We start from the raw sequence: 24,849 nt of genomic DNA on the forward strand, positions 1-24,849 counted from the left end.
AATATAATATAGAGAAGGGGGAAGTCAGTGCCTCAGAAAACATTCTCAACCACAGGACTTGCCAGAAAATCCAAACTGTGACAGATCTTTGCTGTGCAACTTATGGAGCAATCTGTGGACGTGTATGGGCCTGAGAAAATGGAAGTCGTGTAGTTGGTGGTAATGAGGATACTTTGGATGGCAGGGCAAGGAATCAGGAAAATGGGCTGGAACCAGGTATATGTCAAACTCTATGTGGTTACTAAAGCCTTCTTCACTTTGCCTGTCAAATCTCATACAAGTAAGGCTAGTGGAGCAGTCTAATATGGAACCATGAAAAAAAAACCAGGTTCTAGAAGATATAGGTCACATTACCCATGTTGACATTAATACATCCCAGAAAAACATCTCCAATTCTACATTTTACTGTCCTGTCATAGGTCTCTTTCCTTTTCTTCTTGCAAATATAAAGACTTATTGGTCTATTACATACAATGTTACTACAAAATGAAGCAGTTTGAATGTTAATAACACTTTAAAAAGTAGCTAGAAGTGTGATATTTATATTTAATTTCATAGACTTGAAGCACTGAAAGAGCAGTAACCACATCAGTTATGTTCACTGTTGTATTTCCAGCATAGGCACAATATAAATAGAGGGATGGTTAATACCACTAGTTGATTTGAGTTACATCATATATAAGTAAACTACTTTTGCATTTTGGGTAAAGGATACCTTAAATGATGACATCAGAATAATGTAGGATTTTTTAATGCACTGTTGGGATGAAAAATGTTGCTTCAGTACAAAGATGTTGTAGCTATGAGTTTAAATCTAAGATAACTGAACTTGTAAACAGTGTGAAGTTGTTTCCTTTAAGCTTGATGTTAACAGGGGTCTCTTTTGATAATGTAAAGTCTATTGTGCAAATCAGATGGAATGACAAGAGTAAAAAGAAAAGATGTAAATACTAAGTCAAATGTGATTATATTCTATGATAAACTTTGCATACTTAAAATTTATGCCAACTATTTATTAGCAAGGAAAATAGAAGAAGGCTCTTTTGACAAAAGAAAAAGAAAGTTTTTCTAATGAAAGAGGAATATTTAGGAATTCCCATTGTGGCTTAGTGGGTTAAGAACCCGACTGGTACCCATGAGGATAGAGGTTTGATCCCTGGCTTCGCTCAGTGGGTTAAGGATCCTGAGTTGCTGTGAGCTGCAGCATAGGCAACAGATGCAGTTCAGATCTGGTGTTGCTATGGCCGTGGTATAGGTTGGCAGCTGCAGCTCTGACTGAACCCCTAGCTGGGGAACTTCCATATGCCACAGGTGCAGCCCTTTTAAAAAAAAAAGTATATTTACAATGGGTAAGAAATATCTAGTACCCACCACCTGAAGTCAACAGGAAAACCCAACAAGTACAAAAGTGTCATTGTCACATGACCTCTTTATTTACAAAACAACTAAAAAATTATATATTTTGGCATATTCTATAATATCGGTGCATTACAATTATATTCCAGTTCACCCACAGATCCAATGATTTCAAAATGGAAAGACAAAAATTTGATAAGCTGATTTAAAGAAAAATACTACCTACTAAGCTTATGTACTACTGCTTAAAGAGTACTTACAGAATTATTTTAACTCAAAGTTCATTTGCAAAAATTAACAAGTAGAATCTATGATTAGAGATGAGCCACTGATAATGTATTAACCTTTTTAAACATCTCCTTCATGTTGTGAATTTTCTAGAGTATATGAATTAATCTGCATCAGGCTTTCCCATAGTATTTACATTTACAGCATTTCTCTCCAGTAGTTTTCATGTAAGTTTGAAAACTCTCCTGTATTTATCAGTTACAATTTATCTATCCAGTGTGCATTCTCATGACATGTTTATGTAAGGATGTGGGCCAATTGAAGGCTTTCCCACAGTGCTTACATTCAAGAAGTTTCTCTCCAGTGTGAATTCTTTCATGGCTTCTGAATGAACTGGGTCGACTAAAGGCTTTTCCACAGTCTTTACATTTATACGGTTTCTCACCAGTGTGCACTCTCATGTGGCCTCTAAAGGTTGTGCGATAAATGAAGGCCTTCCCACATTCCTTACATTCATACGGTTTCTCTCCAGTATGAGTTCTTTCATGTACTTGAACATAACTGGAACAACTGAAGGCTTTACCACATATTTTACATTCATAGGGTTTCTCTCCTGTGTGAGTTCTTTCGTGTATTCGAAATGAACTCGGACAGTTAAATGCTTTCCCACATTCCTTACATTTATAAGGTCCATCTCCAGTGTGTGTCATCATGTGTCTTCGAAAGCTTGTGAGAGAAACAAATGCTTTGCCACATTCCTCACATTTATAGGGCTTCTCTCCAGTGTGAGTTCTTCCATGTATTTGCAAACCTAGAGGAGAACTGAAGGTTTTCCCACATTGCTTACATTCATAGGGTTTCTCTGCAGTGTGAGTCCTTTCATGTCTTCGAAAGGAAGTGGGACAGCTGAGGGCTTTACCACACAGCTTACATATATAGGGTTTCTCTCCAGTGTGAGTTCGCACGTGGACTTGAAAAGTGGTGAGCCAATGAAAGGCTTTTCCACATTCCTTACATTGATAAGGCTTCTCTCCAGTGTGAGTTCTTTCATGTGTTCGAAAGGAACTGGAACAACTGAAAGCTCTACCACATTGTTTACATTCATAGGGTTTTTCTCCAGTGTGAGATCTTTCATGTATTCTATATGAACTGGGACAATTGAATGCTTTCCCACAATCCTTACATTTGTAAGGTCCAACTCCAGTATGTGTTATCATATGTCTTTGAAAGCTTCCAAGAGAAATAAATGCTTTCCCACATTCCTTACAGTCGTAGGGTTTCTCTCCAGTATGGGTTCTTTCGTGTTTTCGAAGAGAACTGGGACAACTAAAGGCTTTACTACACTTTTTACATTCATAGGGTTTTTCTCCAGTGTGAGTCCTTGCATGACTTCGAAAGGAACTAGGACAACTGAGGGCTTTACCACACTGCTTACATTCATAGGGTTTCTCGCCTGTGTGAGTTCTTTCATGTGTTTGAAAGGTTTGATGGTATCGAAAGGCTTTTCCACATTGTTTACACTGATAGGGTTTCTCTCCAGTGTGAGTCCGTTCGTGTTTTCGAACAGACTGGCGATATCTAAAGGATTTCCCACATTCCTTACATTTATAGGATTTCTCTATACCATGATTACTTTCATGTTTTTGAAAAGGTTGGAGATAACTGAAGGCTTTTCCACATACCTTACATTTATAAGGCTTCTTTCCATATTCCTGATACTTGGATGGTTTGGGCACAATGTGAGATCTCACATGCCTATTAAGGGATGAACGACTCATGAAGACTTTTTCACACATACTGCACTCCCATGGTTTTACTGCAGTAGAATCCTTGTTCAGATTAAGATTTATAGTAAGGCTGAAGTTTTCTCCACATTGAATACCTTCTTCACTTTTACAGAGACTCTCTAATGTTTGACTCCTGTTAAAAAAAAAAAAAAAAGATCAAAAGCACATTCATGATTTGTTAATAATTTTACAATTATAAATTTAATTATTTATTTTGCTTTTTAGGGCTGCACCTATGGCATATGAAGTTCCCAGTCAAGGGGTTGAATTGGAGCTGCAGCTGCAGGCACACACCACAGCCACAGCAATGTGGGATCTGAGCTACATCTGCAACCTACACCACAGCTCTTGGCAATGCCAGATCCTTAACACACTGAGAGAGGCTAGGGATTGAATCCACATCCTCATGGATACTAGTTGGGTTTGTTACTGCTGAGCCACAATGGGAACTCCCTAGTCATTTATTTAATAACTTTGTAATTATTAATGATTTTATAATTATTAGTAAACATTAGTATTACATTTTTACCATTTACAGGGAAGTTACAGATTTTTCAGTGACACCACCAGATCCTTAACCTGCTGAACTACCAGGGGAATCCTCCATATATTCAGTTTCTGAATAGGCTGCAAAGTAAACTATCTGGGAAACAATGAATGTTGCCTTTAAGAATGTATTTTTGGTAAAAATTTTAAGAGTAAGTTTGAAGCTGGTCTCTTTTTGCGTCTTACTTGTTTTTAAATTTTCATGACATAAGATTCCCTTGTGGGACAAGCTTCTCATTATGAGTGCAACTCACCTCAGATTTCTTCCCTGGATTTTATACTGATCTTCTGTGTTATGGTCCTCCCATTTTTCCCCTAAAATGCAAACCCCAAAAATCAGTAAATTGTGGAAAAAACTATTTCATAGGTCCACGAGGACCCTCGACCATGATTGATTTATTTATCAAAGTATTTCCCTTCCCCATTCCAAATCTTAGAACAACAATGATAAGCAAGAAACACTTGTATAATTGACAAAGTAAAGGAAGGTCATTATCCTTACCCACTGAGGCTAGGTTCCTCAAAGTCTCCCGCATCACATCTCGGTAGAGTTTCTTCTGTGAAGGACCCAGTAGAGCCCACTCCTCTGGGGTGAAGTTCACAGCCACATCCTCAAAGGCCACTGGTTCCTAAAACATCCCCAATATGTACATAAGATGAGTGAGATGTACAGTACTGGGAATCTAGAGTCCACTCATAAGAAGTTCACACATGATGCTGTTATCAAAAAAATATTCCATGACTTGATCATCAAAATTCTTACTCTCAATACATAACCACTTACCTCACAAATTTAACAGCATCATGAACATGTGTAAATTACTTCTACATTTTTACTGTCATCACTTAAAACGTTATTGTTCCTTAATGGCAGGGTCCAAAGCATGTTGGAGAAATGTGAGAAATACTATACAAATGATAGAAGTATTTCCATTTTAAGACCATCAGTTCCTTGTGAGAACCTCTTTCATCTCCTTTAATACCCATCATATCACACAGCACACCATGAAGCACATGGTCACATCTGCATGATGTTTTAATGGGGAAAAAAACACAAGAATGAGAAGCTTTTTCTTCTATTCCTATCAACAAACATGATCGGCCAGGAGACTTATAAAAATATTTGACAGAGCCTCAATTATTCCCTTTGAGATTATTTCTGTCCTATTTTCATGAAGCTAGAGAGTTATTCACAAGTTAGTGCTCAGGCATGAGAAAGAGGACATGAAAAAGAAGGCATGAAAGCTTAGACTTCCACAAAATCCTATATGCATGGGCCTCAGAGCAGATTCTCACCATTTTTACCACATATATGTGCATATACTGAGAAGACAAGATGCTAGAAGAGTTCTTTGTGGCAAAACCACTGACAGTGTGCCCTGGACCTTGCTGACCTTGGGGAACTGAATGAGAACTGCAATTTGCAAGGGAGTTCACTGAAGACCACAATGGTTTGATGGTGAATATGCCTAACATTATAAAACACAAAGGGTTCAGAAGTGCCTTCCTCTAAAAGATCATAAAATTTCCCTTTCTCAGTTAGTTCCAAGAAGCGATGATTCTCAACCAGCCACTTGAGAGGCTGCCTTCCCACTTCTCTTATTTACATGCCCCCACGTGGTGCACAGGAACATGACAACCCAACCTCTGGGCAACCTTAGCCACATAATTTCCCTAAACTCTGGTCTCTGAAAAAGATCACTGACCTACTAACATCTACATGCAGAAGACAGAGAAAAAGCTCCCACAATTACAATGGCAGAATTTAACCATTCATTTAAGGAACAAAATAAGAAATACCCCCTTCTTGGTGAGTCCATGGAGTAAATGAGCTGCTTAGGTCAGCTGTAACTACTCTTTCTATGCTGATCTGTCACACTTGCTCTTAACAATGTCCTATTATGAAGCAGGCAGAAGAGAATTAACATTAGCAGACCTGAGACTGCTGATTCCTAGGAATGCCTGCTCACAATGTTTGTCCTCTGTTGGCATTTGTGAACCAGAGCGACCCCACCAACCTGACAGGAATGGGTCAGTGCCTCAACTGTTTACAGTATATTCCAAACTCTTCATTCTGAGTCTCAATTTTTGTTATGCCCACCAGATTGTGTCTGTCATCTGCGCCCCCCCCCCATACTCTAGGTTTTGAGTCTCTAATGAGCTTCTCTGGAAAACAATATTTTACATGTGTTTTTACAACTTGCTGCATGTGGAACTGAGCCCATCCTCCATGATTACAGTTGGAAAAAACATCTGGAAACTTCCATTGGCTTCCCCCATAACAAATTTAATTAGGTACTAAACAAGAATGAATAATTAAATTTTTTTTGGCATGCCCATGGCATATGAAATTCCTGAACCAGGGATTGAATCTGAGCCACGGGTGCAACCTACATCACAGCTACAGCAACACAAGATCCTTAACCCACTGCTCCACCACTAGAACTCCATAATGGGAAAATTTTAAAATTTTTGTTAGATAACATTAAAGGAGAATGAGATAAAGGAAAATACAAAATATGTTCTTAGAAATAGCCTAATGCCACCAAGATATTACCTCTCCCAAAATATATCTGTAACAAACTATCAAACCAGGAAATGCATTGTATTCCCCTGTATTCCACAGACAATAGCCAATTCACTGTATATTTAAATGTGAAAGATGCAATTGGAACACTTTTAGAAGTCATAGGTAAAAGCTTCCTTGATCCCAAAAGAGGGAGAATTTTCTCATTTAGGAAGAACAAGCCCTAAAGCAAGAGCCCGACCAATTCAAACATTAAAACTAAGGAAGTTAAAGGACAAACAAGAGGAAGTTCCCCTGTGGCAGAGGTTAAAGATCCAGCTGCTGTGGCATGGGTTCAATACCCAGCCCAGGAACTTCTGTGTGCTGAACATGCTGCAAAAAAAAAAAAAAAATTTACAGGAAATAGCAGTGGTGAGCATCAGTTGGCACTTCCTCCATTTGTGCATATTTCTAGCATTTGCTACCTGTGGTCATCAACACTTCAGGATTTTTTTTTTTTTTTTTTTGCAGAAATTCCCATGTCCAGGCATCAAACTTGCATCATAGCAGCAACCCAAACTGCTGCAGAGATAACACTGGACCCTTAACTGCTGCACAAGAGAACTCCCCATTTCCTGTAAATCTGAACTTGATCTATGGCTTAGCAATTTTTCTTCCTGTCCAGAGAGTTTATTGTGTATTTGTTTTTTTGTTCTTTTTTTTCTGTCTTTTTGCTATTTCTTTGGGCTGCTCCCGCGGCATATGGAGGTTCCCAGGCTAGGGGTCGAATTGGAGCTGTAGCCCCTGGCCTACACCAGAGCCACAGCAACGCGGGATCCAAGCCGCGTCTGCAACCTACACCACAGCTCACGGCAACGCCAGATCTTTAGCCCACTGAGCAAGGGCAGGGACCGAACCCGCAACCTCATGGTTCCTAGTCGGATTCGTTAACCACTGCGCCATGATGGGAACTCCCTTATTGTGTATTTGTACTTGGAGATCAATATAAAAATATAGAAGTTATCTTTAATAAGATTAAAAATTAAACTAGAAAAAGCCCAAATCCTATAACCACTGCAATGTAAAAGTACTTTGGATGACCTGCAACCTCAGACACTAGGTAACATACTAAACACACTGTTGCAAGGAACCAAGCAAAAAACTTCTTTCCCCCGTTTTTTCCCTTTTTTTTTTTTGGTCTTTTTGCCATTTCTTGGGCCGCTTCAGCGGCATATGGAGGTTCCCAGGCTAGGGGTCTAATCGGGCTGTAGCTGCCAGCCTACGCCAGAGCCACAGCAACACAGGATCCGACCTGCGTCTGTGACCTACATCACAGCTCACGCAACACTGGATCATTAACCCACTGAGCAAGGCCAGGGATGGAACCCGCAACGTCATGGTTCCTAGTCGGATTCGTTAACCACTGTGCCACGACGGGAACTCGCCCCCCCCCCCTTTTTTTTTTTGCTTTTTAGGACTGCAACTGAAGCATATGGAGGAGGTTCCCAGGCTAGGGGTCCAATCGGAGCTAGAGTTGCTGGCCACAGCCACTGCAATGCAGGACCTAAGCCGCATCTGCAACCTACACCACAGCTCACAGCAATGCCGGATCCTTAACCCACAGAGAGAGGTTAGTGATCAAACCTGCAACCTCTTCATTCCTAGTCAGATTTGTTTCTGCTGCACCATGATGGGAACTCCTTCCCCATTTTTTTTTTACAGCTGCACCTGAGGCACATGGAAGTTCTCAGGCTAGGGGTCCAACTGGAGCTGCAGCTACGGGCCTACACCACAGCCATGCCAGATTCGAGCTCTATCAGCAACCTATGCCACAACTCTAGGCAACACCAGATCCTTAACCTACTGAGTGAGGCCAGGGATGGAACCCGCATCCTCATGGACAGAAACAACAGGAACCCCTCCCCCCCAAACATTCTGAATGTAGTTTCATTAATACTCATTTATTGAAAGGTCAAAGCAGGCAAAACTAAAACAACACTGCGTAGTGAAAAGAAGAGATGGTAAAGGTCTGAGTAACTAAAGATCAACACAGATCATCTATGAAGCAAGATAGAGATGAATGAGGGACCAGAACATTGTGGGACTCTAAAGACTGCTCAAGGCCCACTTAAGAATCTTGATTATAAAATGTTTATATTGCTATTACTACTAAATCTTTCAATAAAACATTCTGTACATTCTCTTTGACAAAAAATAAAGAATTAATGAAGTCTGGAGAAGAAAGGAATTTTACTATTTGCCCTGTGATGTGGCAATCTGAGTTTTAATTCATAGATTTTGGCAGCAAAACTTGGTAACAAGACGAGTATATATTTTATTTTTTTATTTTTGTCTTTTTGCCATTCCTTGGGCCACTCCCGTGGCATATGGAGGTTCCCAGGCTAGGGGTCGAATGGGAGCTGTAGCCAATGGCCTACGCCAGAGCCACAACACAACAACGTGGGATCCGAGCCACATCTGCAACCTACACTACAGCTCACGGCAATGCCGGATCCTTAACCCACTGAGCAAGGCCAGGGATCAAACCTGCAACCTCATGGTTCCTAGTCGGATTCATTAACCACTGAGCCACAACGGGAACTCCAAGACGAGCGTATATTTTAAAAGAATTGGTTTCATAATCTCACCTTCACTTTTTAAAAATAAAGGGTGACAGAGTTTCTGCTGTGGTGCAGTGGATAAGAATCTGAATGCATGGGACCTAATTGAGTTTATAGGCTTTTGCACAGCAAAGGAAACCATAAATAAACCTGAAAAGACAGGAGTTCCTGTTGGCTCAGCGGTAACGAACCTATCTAGTATCCATGAGGACGTGGGTTTAATCTCTGTCCTTGCTCAGTGGGTTGAAGATCCAGCACTGCGGTGAGCTGTGGTGTAGGTCACAGACGCAGCTTGGATCCAGCATTGCTGTGGCTGCGGTGTAGGCTGGTAGCTACAGCTCCAACTCAACCCCTAGCCTGGGAACCTTCATATGCCTTGGGCGCGGCCCTTAAAAAAAAAAAAACAACCTACAGAATGAGATAAAATAGTTGTAAACAATGCAGCTGACAAAGGCTTAATCTCCAAAATATACAAACAACTCACACAACTCAACAACCAAAAAGGCCAAACAACCCAATCAAAAAATGGCAGAAGACCTAAGTAGACATTTCTCCAAAGACCTATGGATGGCTACTAGGCAGGTGAAAAGATGTTCAACATCACTAATTATCAGAAAATTCAAATTGAAATGATAGCGAGATACCACTTCACACTCGTCAGAATGGTCATCATTAATAGTCTACAAACAACAAATGCTGGAAGGTATGGAGAAAAGGGAATCCTCCTCAGAGTTCCTGTTGTGGCTCAGCAGGTTAAGGACCTGATGTCTCTGATATGACTGATAAGGGATTAATATCCAGAACATATAAATAGCTCATACAACTCAGTATAAAGAAAACAATAGGGAGTTCCCACTGTAGCTCAATAGTAACAAACCCAACTAATATTCATGAGGACTTGGGTTTGATCCCTGGCTTTGCTCAGTGGGTTAAGGATCTGGTGTTAGTTACCATGAGCTGTGGTGTAGGTTGCACTGCTGTGGGTGTGGTGTAAGCTGGCAGCTGCAGTTCCAATTTGACCCCTAACCTGGGAACTTCCATATGCCATGAGGGCGGCCCTTGTAAGACAAATAGATAAAGTAAAATAAAAAATACCTGGTTTAAAAAATGGGCAAAAGACCTGAGTAGACATTTTTCCAAAAAAGACATAGAGATCATCAGCAGGCAAATGAAAAGATACTCATCACTAATCATCTGAGAAATGCAAATCAAAACAAGTCATCACCTCATACCTGTCAGAATGGCTACCATCAAAAAGATCACAAATAACAAATGGCAAGGATGTGGAGAAAAGGGAACTCTCACACACTGTTGGTAGGAATGTAAATTAGTGCAGGCACTATGGAAAACAGTATTGAGGTTTCTCAAAAAAACTAAAAATATGATCCAGAAACTCCACTTTTGGGTATATATCCAAAGAAAATGAACATACTATTTCAAAAAGATACAAGCATGGTAATATTCACAGCACCATTATTTATAATAGCCAAGATATGGAGGCAATCTAAGAGTCTATCAACAAATGAATGGATAAAGATGAGGTAAATATATGCAATGGAATACTTCTTGGCCATAAAAAAGCATAAAATTTTGCCAACTGCAACAACATGGATGGACCTGGAGGGCATTATGCTTAGTGAAGTTAAGTCAGAGAAAGACAAGTACCATACGACTTCACTTACATGTGGAATCTAAAAAACAAAAGAAACAAGTGAATATAAGAAAACAGACTCACGGATACAATAAACTAGCAGTTACCAGTGCAGAGAAGAAAGTGGGGAGGGGAAAGATAGGGATAGGTGATTAAGAGGTACAAACTAGTATGTGTAAAATAAACAAACTGCAAGGGTATATTGTACAGCAGAGGTAATATAGCCAATATTTGGTAAAAACTTTTATGCAGTATAATCTTGAATTACTAGTTTTTATATTTTAAACTGATATCATATTGTAAATCAACTATACCTAAAAAAAAAAAAAGCCAATGGTGAAAATACAATAATTGAAGTCAGATACTGTCATAGTATATTAAAAAAAACAAACAAAAAAACAGTTATATGTTGTCTGTAATCAAGCTGCATTAACAATAAAGACAGATGGATTAAGAATAAGGGATGAAGGAGTTCCTGTCGTGGCGAAGCAGAAACGAATCCACTAGGAACCATGAAGTTTTAGGTTCAATCCCTGGCCTTGCTCAGTGGGTGAAGGATCCAGCACTGCTGCAAGCTTTGGCGTAGGTTGCAGATGTGGCTTGGATCCCAAGTTACTGTGGCGTAGGCCAGCAGCTGCACCTCCAATTCGACCCCTAGTCCAGGAACTTCTGTAAGCCCCTGGTACCCTAAAAAAAGAAAAAGAAAAAAAAAAAAACGAGTGGAATAGCTATATTACTTTCAGACAAAGCACAGGGATAAAGAAAAGCATTACATAATGATAAAGGGGTCAAGTCTCCAAGGAGATATAGCTATCTTCAGGGCTTATGTTTACAGCAATACAATGGTAAAATATATGTGGGGAAAAAAGGACAGAACTGCAAAAAAACAGATGAATCTACTAATATAATATATTGGACTTCAGTACTCCTCTATTAATGATGATGAGAACCAGCTGGAAAAAAATCAGGAAAACTATAGCTGAATTGAATGGTGCCCTCAAACAAGTGGACTCAACTGAAAACTGTGGAATACACCATCAAACAACAGCAGAATACACAATCTTCTCAAGTCAACATGGAAAATTCATGAAGACAGAACATATTACCAACATAAAACACATCTTAACCAATTTGAAACAAGGGAAATGATACAAAACATTCTCAGAGCACAAAGTCATTAATTTGGAAACCAACAACTGAAAATGGAAGTTCCCTTTTGGTACACTTGATTAAGGATTTGGCGTTGCTGCAGTTGTGGTGCAGGCTGCAACTTTGGAGCAAGGTTGATCCCTGACCCAGGAACTTTCACAGCCCAAAAAAAGGGGGAAAAAAAGAAAAAAATAGATACTGAAAACCCCTCAATTTAACAGTGCATGTCTAAATAATCCATGGATCAAAGAAGTCTCAACGACAATTAAAAATTATCTTGAATTGGAGTTTCCGTCATAGCTCAGTGCATTAAGAATCTAACTAGTATCCATGAGGATGAAGGGTTGATCACTGGCCTTGTTCGGGGGGGTTAAGAATCCAGCATTGCTGCAAGCTGTGGCACAGGTTGCAGATGTGGCTCAGATCTGGCATTGCTGTGGCAAAGGTTGCCAGCTGCAGCTCTGATTTGATTCCTAAGCCTAGGAACTTCCATATGCTGCAGGTGTGGCCATAAAAAGAAACAAAAATTATCTTGAATTAAACGAAGAAAAAAAAGTACAATTTACTGAAATTTGTGGAATGCAGCAAAAATAGGACCTAGAGGGAAATTTATGGCATTGATGGCACATACTTGAAGAGCTCTGTAATTAATGATCTAAGCCTTTACCCTTCAAAACTAGAAAAAGAGCAAATTAAGTCCAAAGTAAGCAGGAAATCAGTGAGAGGAAATCAATGAAATTACAAGAAATCACTGAGAAAAATCAACAAAACCAAAAGCTGGTTTTTGAAAGGCTGAAGTTCAGAAATATCTATACAATCTGAGAACCAAAAAGAGAAAAGACAGGAATTATTAATATGAAGAATGAAAGAGGAGAAAGTGAAAATGTAAAAAGCATTTGACAAAACCCCAAATCCATTTATGATAGCACATTAGGAATAGAGAGGAACTTCATGAGAAAGACCATCTACAAAACCACTGCAGTTAACACCACACTTAATGGTGAGAAATGAGATGCCTCCTGGTAGGATCAGGAGGCAGCGATGTCCCCTTCTCACTAGTCCTAGTCAATGCTGCACTGGAAGTCTAAGCTCTCACAATGAAGGAAATAAAAGGTACATGGAGGAGTTCCCATCGTGGTGCAGTGGTTAACGAATCCGACTAGGAACCATGAGGTTGCGGGTTCGGTCCCTGCCCTTGCTCAGTGGGTTAACGATCCAGCATTGCCGTGAGCTGTGGTGTAGGTTGCAGATGCGGCTCGGATCCCGCGTTGCTGTGGCTCTGGCGTAGGCTGGTGGCTACAGCTCCGATTCAACCCCTAGCCTGGGAACCTCCATATGCCGCGGGAGCGGCCCAAGAAATAGCAACAACAACAACAACAAAAAAAAAAGACAAAAAAAAAGGTACACGGAATGGGAAGAAATAAAACTGTCTTTTGGTGCATATGCAATGATTATGGAGAAGAAATTCAATCATTAGGAGTTCCTGTTGTGGCTCAGAGGTAACAAACCTGACCAGTAACCATTAGGACACGGGTTCGATTCCTGGCCTTGCTTAGTGGGTTAAAGATCCAACGTTGCCGTGAGCTGTGGCGCAGGTCGAAGACGAAGTTCAGATCTGCTGTGGCCATGAAGTAGGATGGCGGCTACAGCTCCCATTCGATTCCTAACCTGGGAACCTCCATATGCCGCAAGTGCGGCCCTAAAAAGCAAAAAAAAAAGCCCCAAAACAGAGAACAAACATCAAAGGATGGAAAAGATGTGGAGCAAAAGGAACCCTCACTCATTGCTGGTGGGAATGGATATGGTATGCCTATTTTGGAAAACAGGCAGTTTCTTAAAATACTTAACCCATTCTTAACCATTACAGTCCCACGGTCAGGGTTCTTTGTAATTTGCCAAATTACAAAGTTGCAAAGTTATGTTCATAAAACAAAAAACAGGAGTTCCTGTCATGGTGCGGTGGTTGGCGAATCTGACTAGGAACCATGAGGTTTTGGGTTCGATCCCTGGCCTTGCTCAGTGGGTTAAGGATCCGGCATTGCCGTGAGCTGTGGTGTAGGTTGCAGATGCAGCTCGGATCCCGCGTTGCTGTGGCTGTGGCGTAGGCCGGCGGCTGCAGCTCCGATTAAACCCCTAGCCTGGGAACCTCCATATGCTGTGGGAGTGGCCCTAGAAAAGGCAAAAAGACAATAAATAAAAAAAAATAATAATAAAAATAAAAAACAGGAATTCCCACTGTGGCTCAGCAGTAAGAACCTAACTGGTATCCATGAAGATGTGGGTTTGATCCTTTCTCAGTGGGTTAAGGACCAAGCACTGCCAAAAGCTGCTGCCTAGGTTACATATGTGATTCGGATCTGGGGTGGCTGTGGCTGTAGCATAGGCCAGCAGCTACAACTCCAACTCGAACCCTAGCCTGGGAACTTCTATATGCCGTGGGTGCAGCCAAAAACAAAACTCAAAAACCCACCTGTGCATGAATTTTTATAAAAACTTTCTTATGAGTGCCTAGACTGAAAGATAAACAAGATATCCTCCAGCAGGTGAATAGAGAAATAATTACTCCAACATCAATACAGTGAAATGTTATTCAGTGTTAAAAGGAAATGAAGTATCAAACTAAGAAGACATGGAGAAACCTTAAAATCATATTACTAAGTGAAAGTATCCAGTATCACTGGCTGTAATATTCCAAGCATAGTTCAGGAAAGGATAAAACTGTTAGACAATGAAAAGATCTTTGGCTGCCAGGGCTTTGGGGGTAGGAGGGAGGAATGAATGAATAGATGGAGTACAGGGGACTTTAAGGGCATGAAAGTAGATTACATGATGCAGAAATGATTAACACAACTCATTTTATGTTGCCAGAACCCAGGTCATTTACCTCGAGTTAACACCATGGTAAATTATAGACTTTAATGCATTGGTTCATCAAATGTAACCAACTGTACCACGATAATACAAGATATAAAAAATTAGGGCAAACTGTGACAGCAGAGAGATTAAGTGGGAACTCTCTGTACTTTGTCATCAAGTTTTCTATAAACCTAAAGCTGCTGGAAAGAAAGGTAAAGTCTATTAGAAAAAAAAAAAAAAGATGAAGTCAAATACATTAACATCTTAGGTGACTGATGGCTGAAAGGTCATTTTTCAGTTAACTTATCTGAAGTTACTTCAGTGAGCCTTTTGGAGCTCTCATGAGGCCTACAAGCGAGAGGGTACTACACTGAGTGCCGTATTCCACAGCCCAGCACTGCATCATTTGAGAAGTGAAATGAGTGCCTTGGTCAGTGCCCAGGATGCTGACATGGATACGAGTGGCCTGGTGAGGCCTCCTGTTGTGGCTTCAGTATATATACAGACAAGCACCTTGATTTACACTGTAGTATCTGTTAGGCAAGAGAGTCACAGGATTCTTTTACCACAAAGGGACAACTCTCTCTTTTTTTTTTTTTTTCTTTTTGCCTTTTCTAGGGCTGCTTCCTGCAGCACATGGAGGTTCTCAGGCTAAGGGTCTAATCGGAACTGTAGCCATCGGCCTACACCACAGCCACAGTAACGCAGGATCCGAGCCATATCCGATACCTACATCACAGCTCACGGCAACGCTGGATCCTCAACCTGAGCAAGGCCAGGGATTGAACCCGCAACCTCATGGTTCCTAGTCGGATTTATTAACCACTGTGCCACGACGGGAACTTCAAGGGGCAACTCTTAAGACAACCATCCAGGGGTCTGTAAACACACTGACAAAGCCAACTTGCTGGTCAGTGCTAAGACAACAGCCTGGTGTTTGGTCAGTTGTGGACCACTGAGTCCCTTCCTTCATCAGGATGTCCAATGAAGAGATGGAAAGCAGCCACTCTGCCTGAGCTGGATCATATGTGAATGTGACCCTGTTGCCCCAAAGTCTTATGAATTCCATTGCTTCTCAGTCAGGGAACCTAAGGAACCCCCAGGGGGTCTGGGAAGGGGGGGTGATCTCCTTCAGCACGAAGGCATGTGGCAAGAACTGAGGAGAGGGGAGGCCACCCTTCCTGTGGGTAATTATGGCTAAGGGCCCAGGTTTGGCTGTGTCTTGTCTCAAGGGGGTCTCCATACCTGGGCTGCGCTCCTGGGGTGCTAGTTACAGGCCCCAGGTCGTCATGGGAAGCTGGATGAGGGGTGACATGTTCAGGCTATTTTTAGCATAGCTCTGGAAGAAGGGGTCACTGCAGCTCAAAAGGCAAACAGACTTGGGCCTAGGGAAGGAGTTAGAAGCCAATGGACAACTTAAGGCCATGATGGCTAACTCCAGAGGCACAAGAGGAGGTCACTGAAGCCTCTATTGGGAAGCAGTGTCTGATGAGACTAACAGGAGCCCTGCCTGTTAATCTGGCATTTTGACCAGAGTCCAGAGCCTTGTTTTTTTGCAGGACATTATTCAAGGTGGGCCAATTTGTAAGTAACATTCTAAGTGGGCTCAAATAGAACTCTATTTTTTATATTGTGATGTCCTCAGAAGAGGATGCCATTAGTGTAATGTCACACCTTTGCTTCTGGAGCAAGGTGGCTACAGTTCACATCCTGCCTGCATAGAGTGTGTGCAAAGTGGCAGTGGTGTTGTGGTTCCCTGAGGGTAACCAGGTTAAAGTGTTTTATGTCCCTTCACAGATGAAGGCCGACTGACAGGCTGTTGAAACAGGCATTGAACAGAACCAAATCTGTGAGAGCAGAATGTTTACCAGTTGCTGAGTGGCTAGAGTCAGTAATTTCCAAAATGCTGAGGATGGGGAAATAGGGGTTTATTTGGTGCAGTCATAGCCTCAAGTTTGCCGTAATCCAGTGTGAGGTGTCATTCATTCTTTCCAGATTTGAGAAGAACAGACCAAATAAAACTATTAAAAGGAGAAGCACAGGAGATTAATCACTTCCTTACTAAACAGTTTGTACAATGATTTTCAATCCTCTGAAACCCTGTTTAATTTACACTGGGCCATATTAACTAATGTAACTGGGAGGTATGGTCAGTGAATCCCATTATCAACATAATATAGTAGTCCTGGGCATCCCCGGGACTGTTCATTTTGGCGCAGCAGAAATGAATCTGACTAGGAACCAGGAAGTTGCAGATTCAGTCCCTGGCCTTGCTCAGTGGGTTAAAGATCCAGTGTTGTCGTGAGCTGTGGTGTAGGTTGAAGGCGTGGCTCGGATCCTGTGTTGCTGTGGCTGTGGTGTAGGCCAGCAGCTGTAGCTCCGATTAGACCCCTGGCCTGGGAACCTGCATGTGCTGCGGGTGAGGCCCTAAAAAGACAAAAGACAAAAAAAAAATTAATGTAGTAGTTCCATTTATCAATATAACTTGAAAGTGGCAAAGACTAAATTAAAATTTCATTTATGGAGTTCTCTCGTGGCTCAGGGTTAAGGATCTGGTGTTGTCACCACTGTGGCCCTGGTTACGGCTGTTGTATGGGTTAGTTCTCTGGCTTGCAACTCAAAAAATCTTTTTTCATTTAAGATTCACTAGATCAGACCTTTCCTCCTTGGTGTGGGCTGTTTTAGGACAGTGGGTGATAAGACCAAGGACAGTTTAAGACCATAGTTCTCATACAGTTTAGGCAAAATATGCTTATTAGTCTTCCATATAATATTTAGTAACTCCCCTAAGATTATCAGTGGATCCCAGGTATAATTGTAATTTGAGCCCTAGGAGTTATTATTTGCATGAAAGTTTGAGAATTAGTGCAGCACAGCATATGGGAAAGTTAATTCAGAAACTAAGGTATAGAGGGCCCAAAGTCAGGTGTGCTCATTCAGCTTTTTTGGTTGTATACATTCTTTCCTTATATTTTGGATTTCCAGTTGGGTCCAATTGTGGACCTTTGTTTCAGAATTTTTTTTTCTTTTGTTCTCCGCGCCTCCTGTGCTTCCCTGTTTTGTTTTTTGGTCACTGTAGGTCCTTTGGGGGAGGGGGTGTCCTTTGATATTTATAAATTCCATTTCCAGAGAGTCTCAGATCACTGTCACCAGGGTGAGAGACCTCCTCCACAACATCTGGCTACTTTCTAAAGTCTAAGGGACCTGGGCTTAAGTCAGGTTTGCACTAATCCCTTGGCTGTGCCACATGGGTGCCATGGTACTGTCCCCTATAAACCCAAAGGTCAGGATCTTTGTTGCAATAAAGGCAGCGGCAGAAGAACTCAACGGTTTTTAGGAACTCTCTAGAGTTAGGAATGGGGACTCACCCTCCTTCTAATGACTGACTTTCCCCTCTTCTCTTTTCTCTTTAATAACTGCTCTGCCAGGAACTACCATCCAACTGCCCAGCTCCTGCACAGGCTACAGTCACCCTCTCCCAGGTGTGCCTTGCATGTTTGGTCCAACCCTGGCACCATCACAGTTTCACTCTCATACGGAGATGAATCCCAGCAAACAGACAGATCCAGGACTAATTGAAGGAGAGCTCCAGTCCCATACTGCTGCTCCCAAATGCCTAAGAGTTTTTAAAATGACAATTCTGGATGGCTGGATCTAAAACTGAGGCTTGGTAGGTTAATAATGCAACAGAGGGTAGCAGAGTTCACAGCAGAGCCCCCAGCGCCGGCTACCATCAGTCAGCAGAGCAAGTCCCAGCAGGAGACAGGCCCACAGGTGATGGTCTTGTCTGGACATGCTGCTCAGTGGCAACTGCTATGGTCACCTGCAGAGCTATGGTTTGGGGCTGCTGCGCGTGTAGCAAACTCCCTCCCCACCTCGAGAGTTACGGATCACAGAATAGAGGTCTCAGGGCTGGCCTCTCAAGCACCTCTGAGATGGCTTCAGGAAACAAGAAAAGGAGCCTGGCCTGGGTGTTCACTGTGATTGCGGGGTGGGACTGAAGCAACAATTCTTGCCCAAGGGAGGGGCTTGTGTGGCCACAATCTCCTGCAATCTCTAGACAAAAGGAGACCCAGACTTCTCATCGGCATGTCCACAAGGAGAAGAGGGCAGTGTTAAAAAGAAACAAAAGGCCCCAAATGGAGCCATGTGTGCTAAGCCCATGTCACTAAGACTTAATACCTAACCTAACTGCAAATACAGCCTCCCCCAGAAATGTAATTTTAACCAGTCTGGAATTTCCTGGTCAGCACCAATGAGGTAATCTGCCACACAGGATTTTTCTATCCCTGAAAGGAAGATGAGATAACCCACTCTTTCCTTATCCCGACCCTCTTCTGCCCATACAAGCCTTCTGTTTGGAACACTCTCTGCTTGCTAGATGAGATGCTGTCTGATTCACCAATCACTTAATAAAGCTGATTAGACCTTTAAAATCTATGTGGATAATTTTTATTATTTAACAGACTGGTGAGGCTTAAACTGTGAGCAAACATCAGAAAATGTGGAATTTGACTACTCATTGTAAGGACAAAAGTGGGAAAGAAATATGCATTTGCAATTGCTTCTTTTTTGATAAAGAAATACCAAATCAAGATGCTCAAGAAACGATTGATACGTTATTTGGGGGTGACTGAAGCAAGAGCACCTGAGGGGCCAGGATATTCTGGAGTCTACTTTAGACCTTAACAGATTTTTGCTTACCTTCCCATTATTTGAAATAATCAAATAATCAAGTTAACTGAGTAATTTGCATAATCCATATTTTTCAATTTAATAGCCCCCCCCCTTTTTTGTTTTTTAGGGCCACACTGGCAGCATATGAAGTTGAATGGGAGCTGCAGCTGCTTGGCCTACATCACAACCACAGCAAAGCAGGATCCAAGCTGCGTGTGCGACCTACACTGCAGCTCATGGCAACGCCAGATCCTTAACCCACTGAGTGAGGCCAGGGATCGAACCTGCAACCTCATGGATCCTAGTTGGGTTTGTTAACCACTGAGTCATGAAGGGAACTTCCAAGAGCCTTTACTTTTAGTTAACTTACTTTTGTTTTCAATTTAAAAAATTTTTTTATTTTCTATAGATTCTAAGATTTACTCCTTTAAAGCTAAAGGTCATAAAAGTTTAAGTCATAAAAAATGAAAAATTTTGGAGTTCCTGTCATGGCACAGCAGAAACAAATCGGACTAGGAACCATGAGGTTGTGGGTTCGATCCCTGGCCTCGCTCAGTAGGTTAAGGATCTGGCGCTGCTGTGAGCTGTGGTGTAGGTCACAGACATGGCTCAGATCTGGCGTGGCTGTGGCTGTGGCTGGTGGCTACAGCTCCAATTAGACCCCTAGCCTGGGAACTTCCATATGCCGCAGGTGCAGCCCTCAAAAAGACCAAAAAAAAAAAAAAGTTTCTAAATCTCCTTCTAACTAAAATTAACAAGAAAGGCATCAGTCTCTCCTTATACTCACTCTGGGGGTTATTTCAGAAATATGTAATCTGTAATGCACTAGGAATTTGGGTCTAATACATTAAATGTACTAGGATTTTCAATGATATATGTTAAGTTTTATATGGTTTTCTTCATATCAATTACAGGAATTCGTTTGCTTCAGTAATACAGCACTTAAAATTTCAAAGCTCTCTTGGGGCATGCACATAAAAAAACCTGACCTACAAATGTAAAAACCACCTGAGCACTCAAATACACCCAGCTCATATCTTGGGGCTCTCTTGCCTAAAATGAATAAATATTGTTTGGTTCCAGAATTCCTTGCCTTACTCCCAATGTTTCTCTCAATATATTTAAAGCCTGGAAACTATAAATATACACTCAGAGTAAATAATCTCATAAACTATTAAGGGAAACTATAGGTAAGAATGCAGTATTCAATATATAAACATACACAAGGAAAGGGATGCAAACATTTGAATCAGTGAGATAAGCAGCTGCTTCCCCACAGTTTAGAAGAAAACCCACCTCCCCAAGCTTGAGGTCCAGACTCCTATGGGGATACAACTCCTAGAGTGGGTCAATCCCTGGTGAAGGACACCTGAGCAGCCACAGGAATGAACTCTGGAGGCTCCATCATAATGCAAACGCTCTCTCTTACAGCCTTCTTTTTTTATTTTATTTTTTTTTTGTCTTTTTAGGGCTGTACCAGCAGCATATGGAAGTTCCCTTGCTAAGGGTTTAATCAGTTGCAGCTGCTGGCTCACATCACAGCCACAGCAATGCCAGATCTGAGCTTTGTCTGCAGCCTACACCACAGCTCATGCAATGCCAGATCCTTACCCACTGAGCAGGTCCAGGGATGGAACCTGAGTCCTCATGGATACCAGTCAGGTTTGTAACCACTGGGCCACAACGGGAACTCCCAGGCATTAGTTCTTTTAAGTTAGAAAACCCGGAGTTCCTGTCGTGGCTCAGTGGTTAATGAATCCAACTAGGAACCACGAGGTTGCAGGTTCGATCCCTGGCCTTCCTCGGTGGGTTAAGAATCCGGTGTTGCCGTGAGCTGTGGTGTAGGTTGCAGACGCGGCTCGGATCCTGTGTTGCTGTGGCTCTGGTGTAGGCCGGCGGCTACAGCTCTGATTAGACCCCTAACCTGGGAACCTCCATGTGCCACAGACGCAGCCCTAGAAATGGCAAAAAGAAAACCCTCGGCCAGGAAGTTCCTGTTGTGGCTCAGTGGTAACAAGCCTGACTAGTACCCACGAGGATGTGGATTCTACCCCTGGTCTTGCTCAGTGGATTAAGGGTCTGGCGTTGCCACAAGCTGTGGCATAGGTCACAGACATGGCTGGGATCTGGCTTTGCTGTGGCTGTGGTGCAAACCAGCAGCTATAGCTCTGATTTAACCCCTAGCTTGGGAACTTCCATATGCTGCAGGTGCGGCTCTAAAAAACCAAAAGCAAGAAAAACACACACACAAAACTCTTGGCCAGATTCAACTTAAAGTTCTAACTTAAATGTACTCGGAAATTGTTAAACTCTTGTCCAGGAGACAGAACTCCTGACCGTCACAGACTTTCTCAATATACTCAAATTACGGAGTGCACCTACACTCTGGCCACTGGGGATGCAGCTCAAACCTGTGTCTAGAAACAGGCCCAAGAAAACCACAGTTACAACTTCAGAAAGGGGGTCACTCCCCACCCCCATCCACTGTTCCCAGCTTTACAGGGCTCTGTATCTTCTCTCACTATAAAGGCTCCTTCCACAGTTGGTGTGAGCAGGCTCCCCAGGACAACAGAGTACTTTCCTTTGCAGGCTCAAGCAGGGGGTACTCAGCTTGGAAATATGGTGGTCTCTGCTCCTTACTGGGGTTGCCATGGACACCATTGATATTTTAAATGCCACAAACCCAGTTTGAATAATTCAGCCCAACCACTCTAATCCAGAATTTATGTGTAAAAGAGGGAAGAAAATTGTAAGGCATTTTTTCTAGCTCAAGAAAAAAATACACAAATATCTATTTCTTTCAGAAAATAAATGTCGGTTAATTATTATTTCCATGGCAAGAAAATGGAAATGATCATAACTGAAGAAAAAACTAGATCCTGAATGTTACTTAGTCACTCATGAGAAGGAAAAAAAAAAGTGAAAATGAAAAAAGAAAAAAAAAATCAAGGAAAAAAGAAACTAATGGAATATTTTTTTTCTGGAATTCACCTCTTCCCTTTGGAAGTAGTCTAGGTTCTCTTCCAAGATCTCCTGATCAGGTACATTTAAAGTTATTAAAAACGGAGACTTAAAGTGAACAAAGTCACAAACTCAGAGAGGGGCAGGGCTGACCTGGAACTGTGATGAAAAGACAGACCACCCAGGAGTCTCCAAATAGGAACGTCCACCTAAAGGGCTCAAATTGGATGTCCGTGCCCAGGAAAGACTGGGGGTGGGGGTGCAGAGGCAGATTTAAGCAAAGTAGTATCACGTGGTTAATCTGATTTCCTCTCATTGAAAAATATACATAGACAAGTAAATCTTTAAAAGAGCCATTCATGAGTCTGTGGAGAAACGGTAAACAATTTACTGCGTAATTTGAAATGCATCACGGAGGACAAATAGTTAATAAGGAAGCTCTAACTGAAGAGGAGAAGATGGCGTTTGGGAATGTGGGGAAAGATCTGGAAATTTAGGCAAATTTATTGCCTGCCCAAGGAAGAGCTGGGGTAGGGGTACACGGTGGTAAATTTATGACCCTCTTCAAACATTTGGAAGAGTGAGGGGGTTAAAAAAAAAAGGAGTAGCCCCGGAGGAGAAAGGAGGGACTGTGGACCCCAGAGACCATAGCTCCTCCAGCGCAGGAACCTAGGATACTGAGTCACGACTGTCCCCTGATAACCATCCTGTGGTCTCCGCACCATCCGAGAGGAGACCCGGTCGCAGCAGTGAACGGAAAGGCCGCCCTGGGCTCCAACCGCTAGCGGAGCCCCTACAGTATGTGCCGCGCTCCCGGTGCACCCGGGTCTGAGAGTCCAGAGTTGACAGTGGGGAGGCCCGGGTCCCGCCACGGTTGGTCCCAACCGGTCCCTCCACCCCGGTCTCCTGACACCTGGTCCCTAACTCACCATTTTTCGGTTTCTCAGCTTCCGGGTTATCCACCCCACGACTGTCGCGGCAAGTGCCGTTCACAGTGATACAGGATGCCGCGCAGCCACCGACCGCCTTTAACCGCGCGGATCTACGGCGCGGGAGCGAAGAGGTCTGAGCGAACCGTCCACACCACCCACGCCCATCACTGGAGCGTCGCCCACACGTACGTAACCGGCGACACGCCTGATTGGACAGTTAGACGCAAGGCCCCGCCCTTTCTGCCTGAGTGACAGCAGGTTGGGGGTCGTGTCTTTGCGCTGACCTTGTCAAGGCAGTGGGCCAGAACTGTCCCCTCCGCGGACACTGCATTGAACCATAAGGCCGCGAGGCCCTCATGGAACTGTGACCCTTCTTCACAAACGCGGACACTTATAAGGGACCTCACCATATGTAATGAGTCTGGCTCCACTTTGATCTTTGACCATTTCCAGTGGGAGATGCCCATCTATCCCTCCTTCCCCACCCCCACCCCCATTTGGTACTTTATAAAGTCCCCTGGCCTCAGGGGGGCTTGGTTCTGGTGGGAGGGTGAACCCCCCCACGCCCCCGCCCCCGCAACAGTCCTAGACCAAGCCTGAAGTCTCAGATGCCAGTGTGTGCGAAGCACTGGGGCAGAGAAGCCGGGAAACTTTTTCAGTGAAATTCCTTTAATACTTATTTGTTGAAAGGTTAAAGGAGGCAAATTGAAAGACCGCGGCGGAGTGAAAAATAACAGACGGCGAAGGTATGAAGGATCAACAGAGGTTCAAAGCCATGACTGTGTGTGCGGCAGGGTGGGGATGAGTCAGGAATGGGAATGTCTGGACACTCTCACCACTGCCCACATGCCATTTGTGAGCCTTCAGGAAGATTCCAAGGATGTTTCTATTATTACTAAAACTTACCACAAAACATTCTGTATATTCTTTTTTGAATATAGTTGCTGATAAAAAATTTTAGGAAGTTATTAAGGTTGAAAAAGAATATAATTTGTCTATGTTGGTTTGTCCTATAAAGTGGCAGTATGGCAGCAAAAATTAGTAAGAAGCCAAGTGTCAACTGAGAAAGAATGAGTTACATAAATTCATCATCCCATGTAGTTTTTATAAACAAAGCACATTGCTATGAAGTAAAGTGTATTACAATATATATACACCATTTTATCTTTTCCATAATCTTTAGAGACAGGTGGAACCTTGACTGCCACCCAAGATTTGGTTGAGTGGTGGAGACTAAACATCCATCCACTAGGAATATAGTAAAGGGTTCATTACTTGGACAACTGAGGTCTCTGGGGAGAGTGAGGCAGGCCTCTCGAGAAGGTGGGAAATGCCTTCAGAGAGCAAGGAAAGGAGCCTGCCTGGGTTTTTTTAAATTGAGGTTAGGGGGTGGGCTAGCATGGGGTTCACGCACAAAGCTCTTCTTATCACCCTGTACAGATGTGGGGCCCAGAGGGAAGAAGGAGGGGGTAAGCCTTTCACATGTTGTCAGTTGTCACATAATAGAAAATATATACACTGGTCTCTGTCCCTGGTTCCTGGCACATGGCTCTTAAAACCCTTGTCAATTCTTAAGGAA

The 24,849-nt window shown here is 42.5% G+C and overlaps 1 protein-coding gene and 1 long non-coding RNA gene across 2 annotated transcripts in view; one reads left to right on the top strand and one right to left on the bottom strand.

The window, feature by feature from the left end:
- LOC125125647 (uncharacterized) overlaps nucleotides 1-24,298 on the top strand; it is a 51,005-nt gene extending 26,707 nt beyond the window's left edge. Inside the window, exons 2-3 of the long non-coding RNA XR_007134454.1 lie at nucleotides 23,286-23,455; nucleotides 23,961-24,298. This is a non-coding gene — a long non-coding RNA (uncharacterized LOC125125647). The remainder of the gene's footprint in view (nucleotides 1-23,285; nucleotides 23,456-23,960) is intronic.
- LOC125125645 (zinc finger protein 791-like) lies at nucleotides 1,338-23,382 on the bottom strand. Its single transcript, XM_047776948.1, has 4 exons — nucleotides 23,268-23,382; nucleotides 4,420-4,546; nucleotides 4,172-4,232; nucleotides 1,338-3,504 (listed from the first exon to the last, which is right to left on the bottom strand). Exons 1-4 carry the CDS (start codon nucleotides 23,268-23,270, stop codon nucleotides 1,854-1,856), a joined length of 1,842 nt encoding a protein of 613 aa, XP_047632904.1. The 5' UTR covers nucleotides 23,271-23,382; the 3' UTR covers nucleotides 1,338-1,853.
- Nucleotides 24,299-24,849: the final 551 nt, after the last annotated feature.

This window comes from Phacochoerus africanus, chromosome 4, assembly GCF_016906955.1.
Source record: "Phacochoerus africanus isolate WHEZ1 chromosome 4, ROS_Pafr_v1, whole genome shotgun sequence".
NCBI lineage: Eukaryota > Metazoa > Chordata > Mammalia > Artiodactyla > Suidae > Phacochoerus > Phacochoerus africanus.

Coding starts and splice junctions, on each gene's coding strand:
- LOC125125645 (XM_047776948.1), bottom strand. Junction 4,233..4,419: donor GAGGAACCTAGCCTCAGTGG/GTAAGGATAATG, acceptor TTTGCATTTTAG/GGGAAAAATGGGAGGACCAT. Junction 3,505..4,171: donor ATCCAGGGAAGAAATCTGAG/GTGAGTTGCACT, acceptor TTTTTTTAACAG/GAGTCAAACATTAGAGAGTC.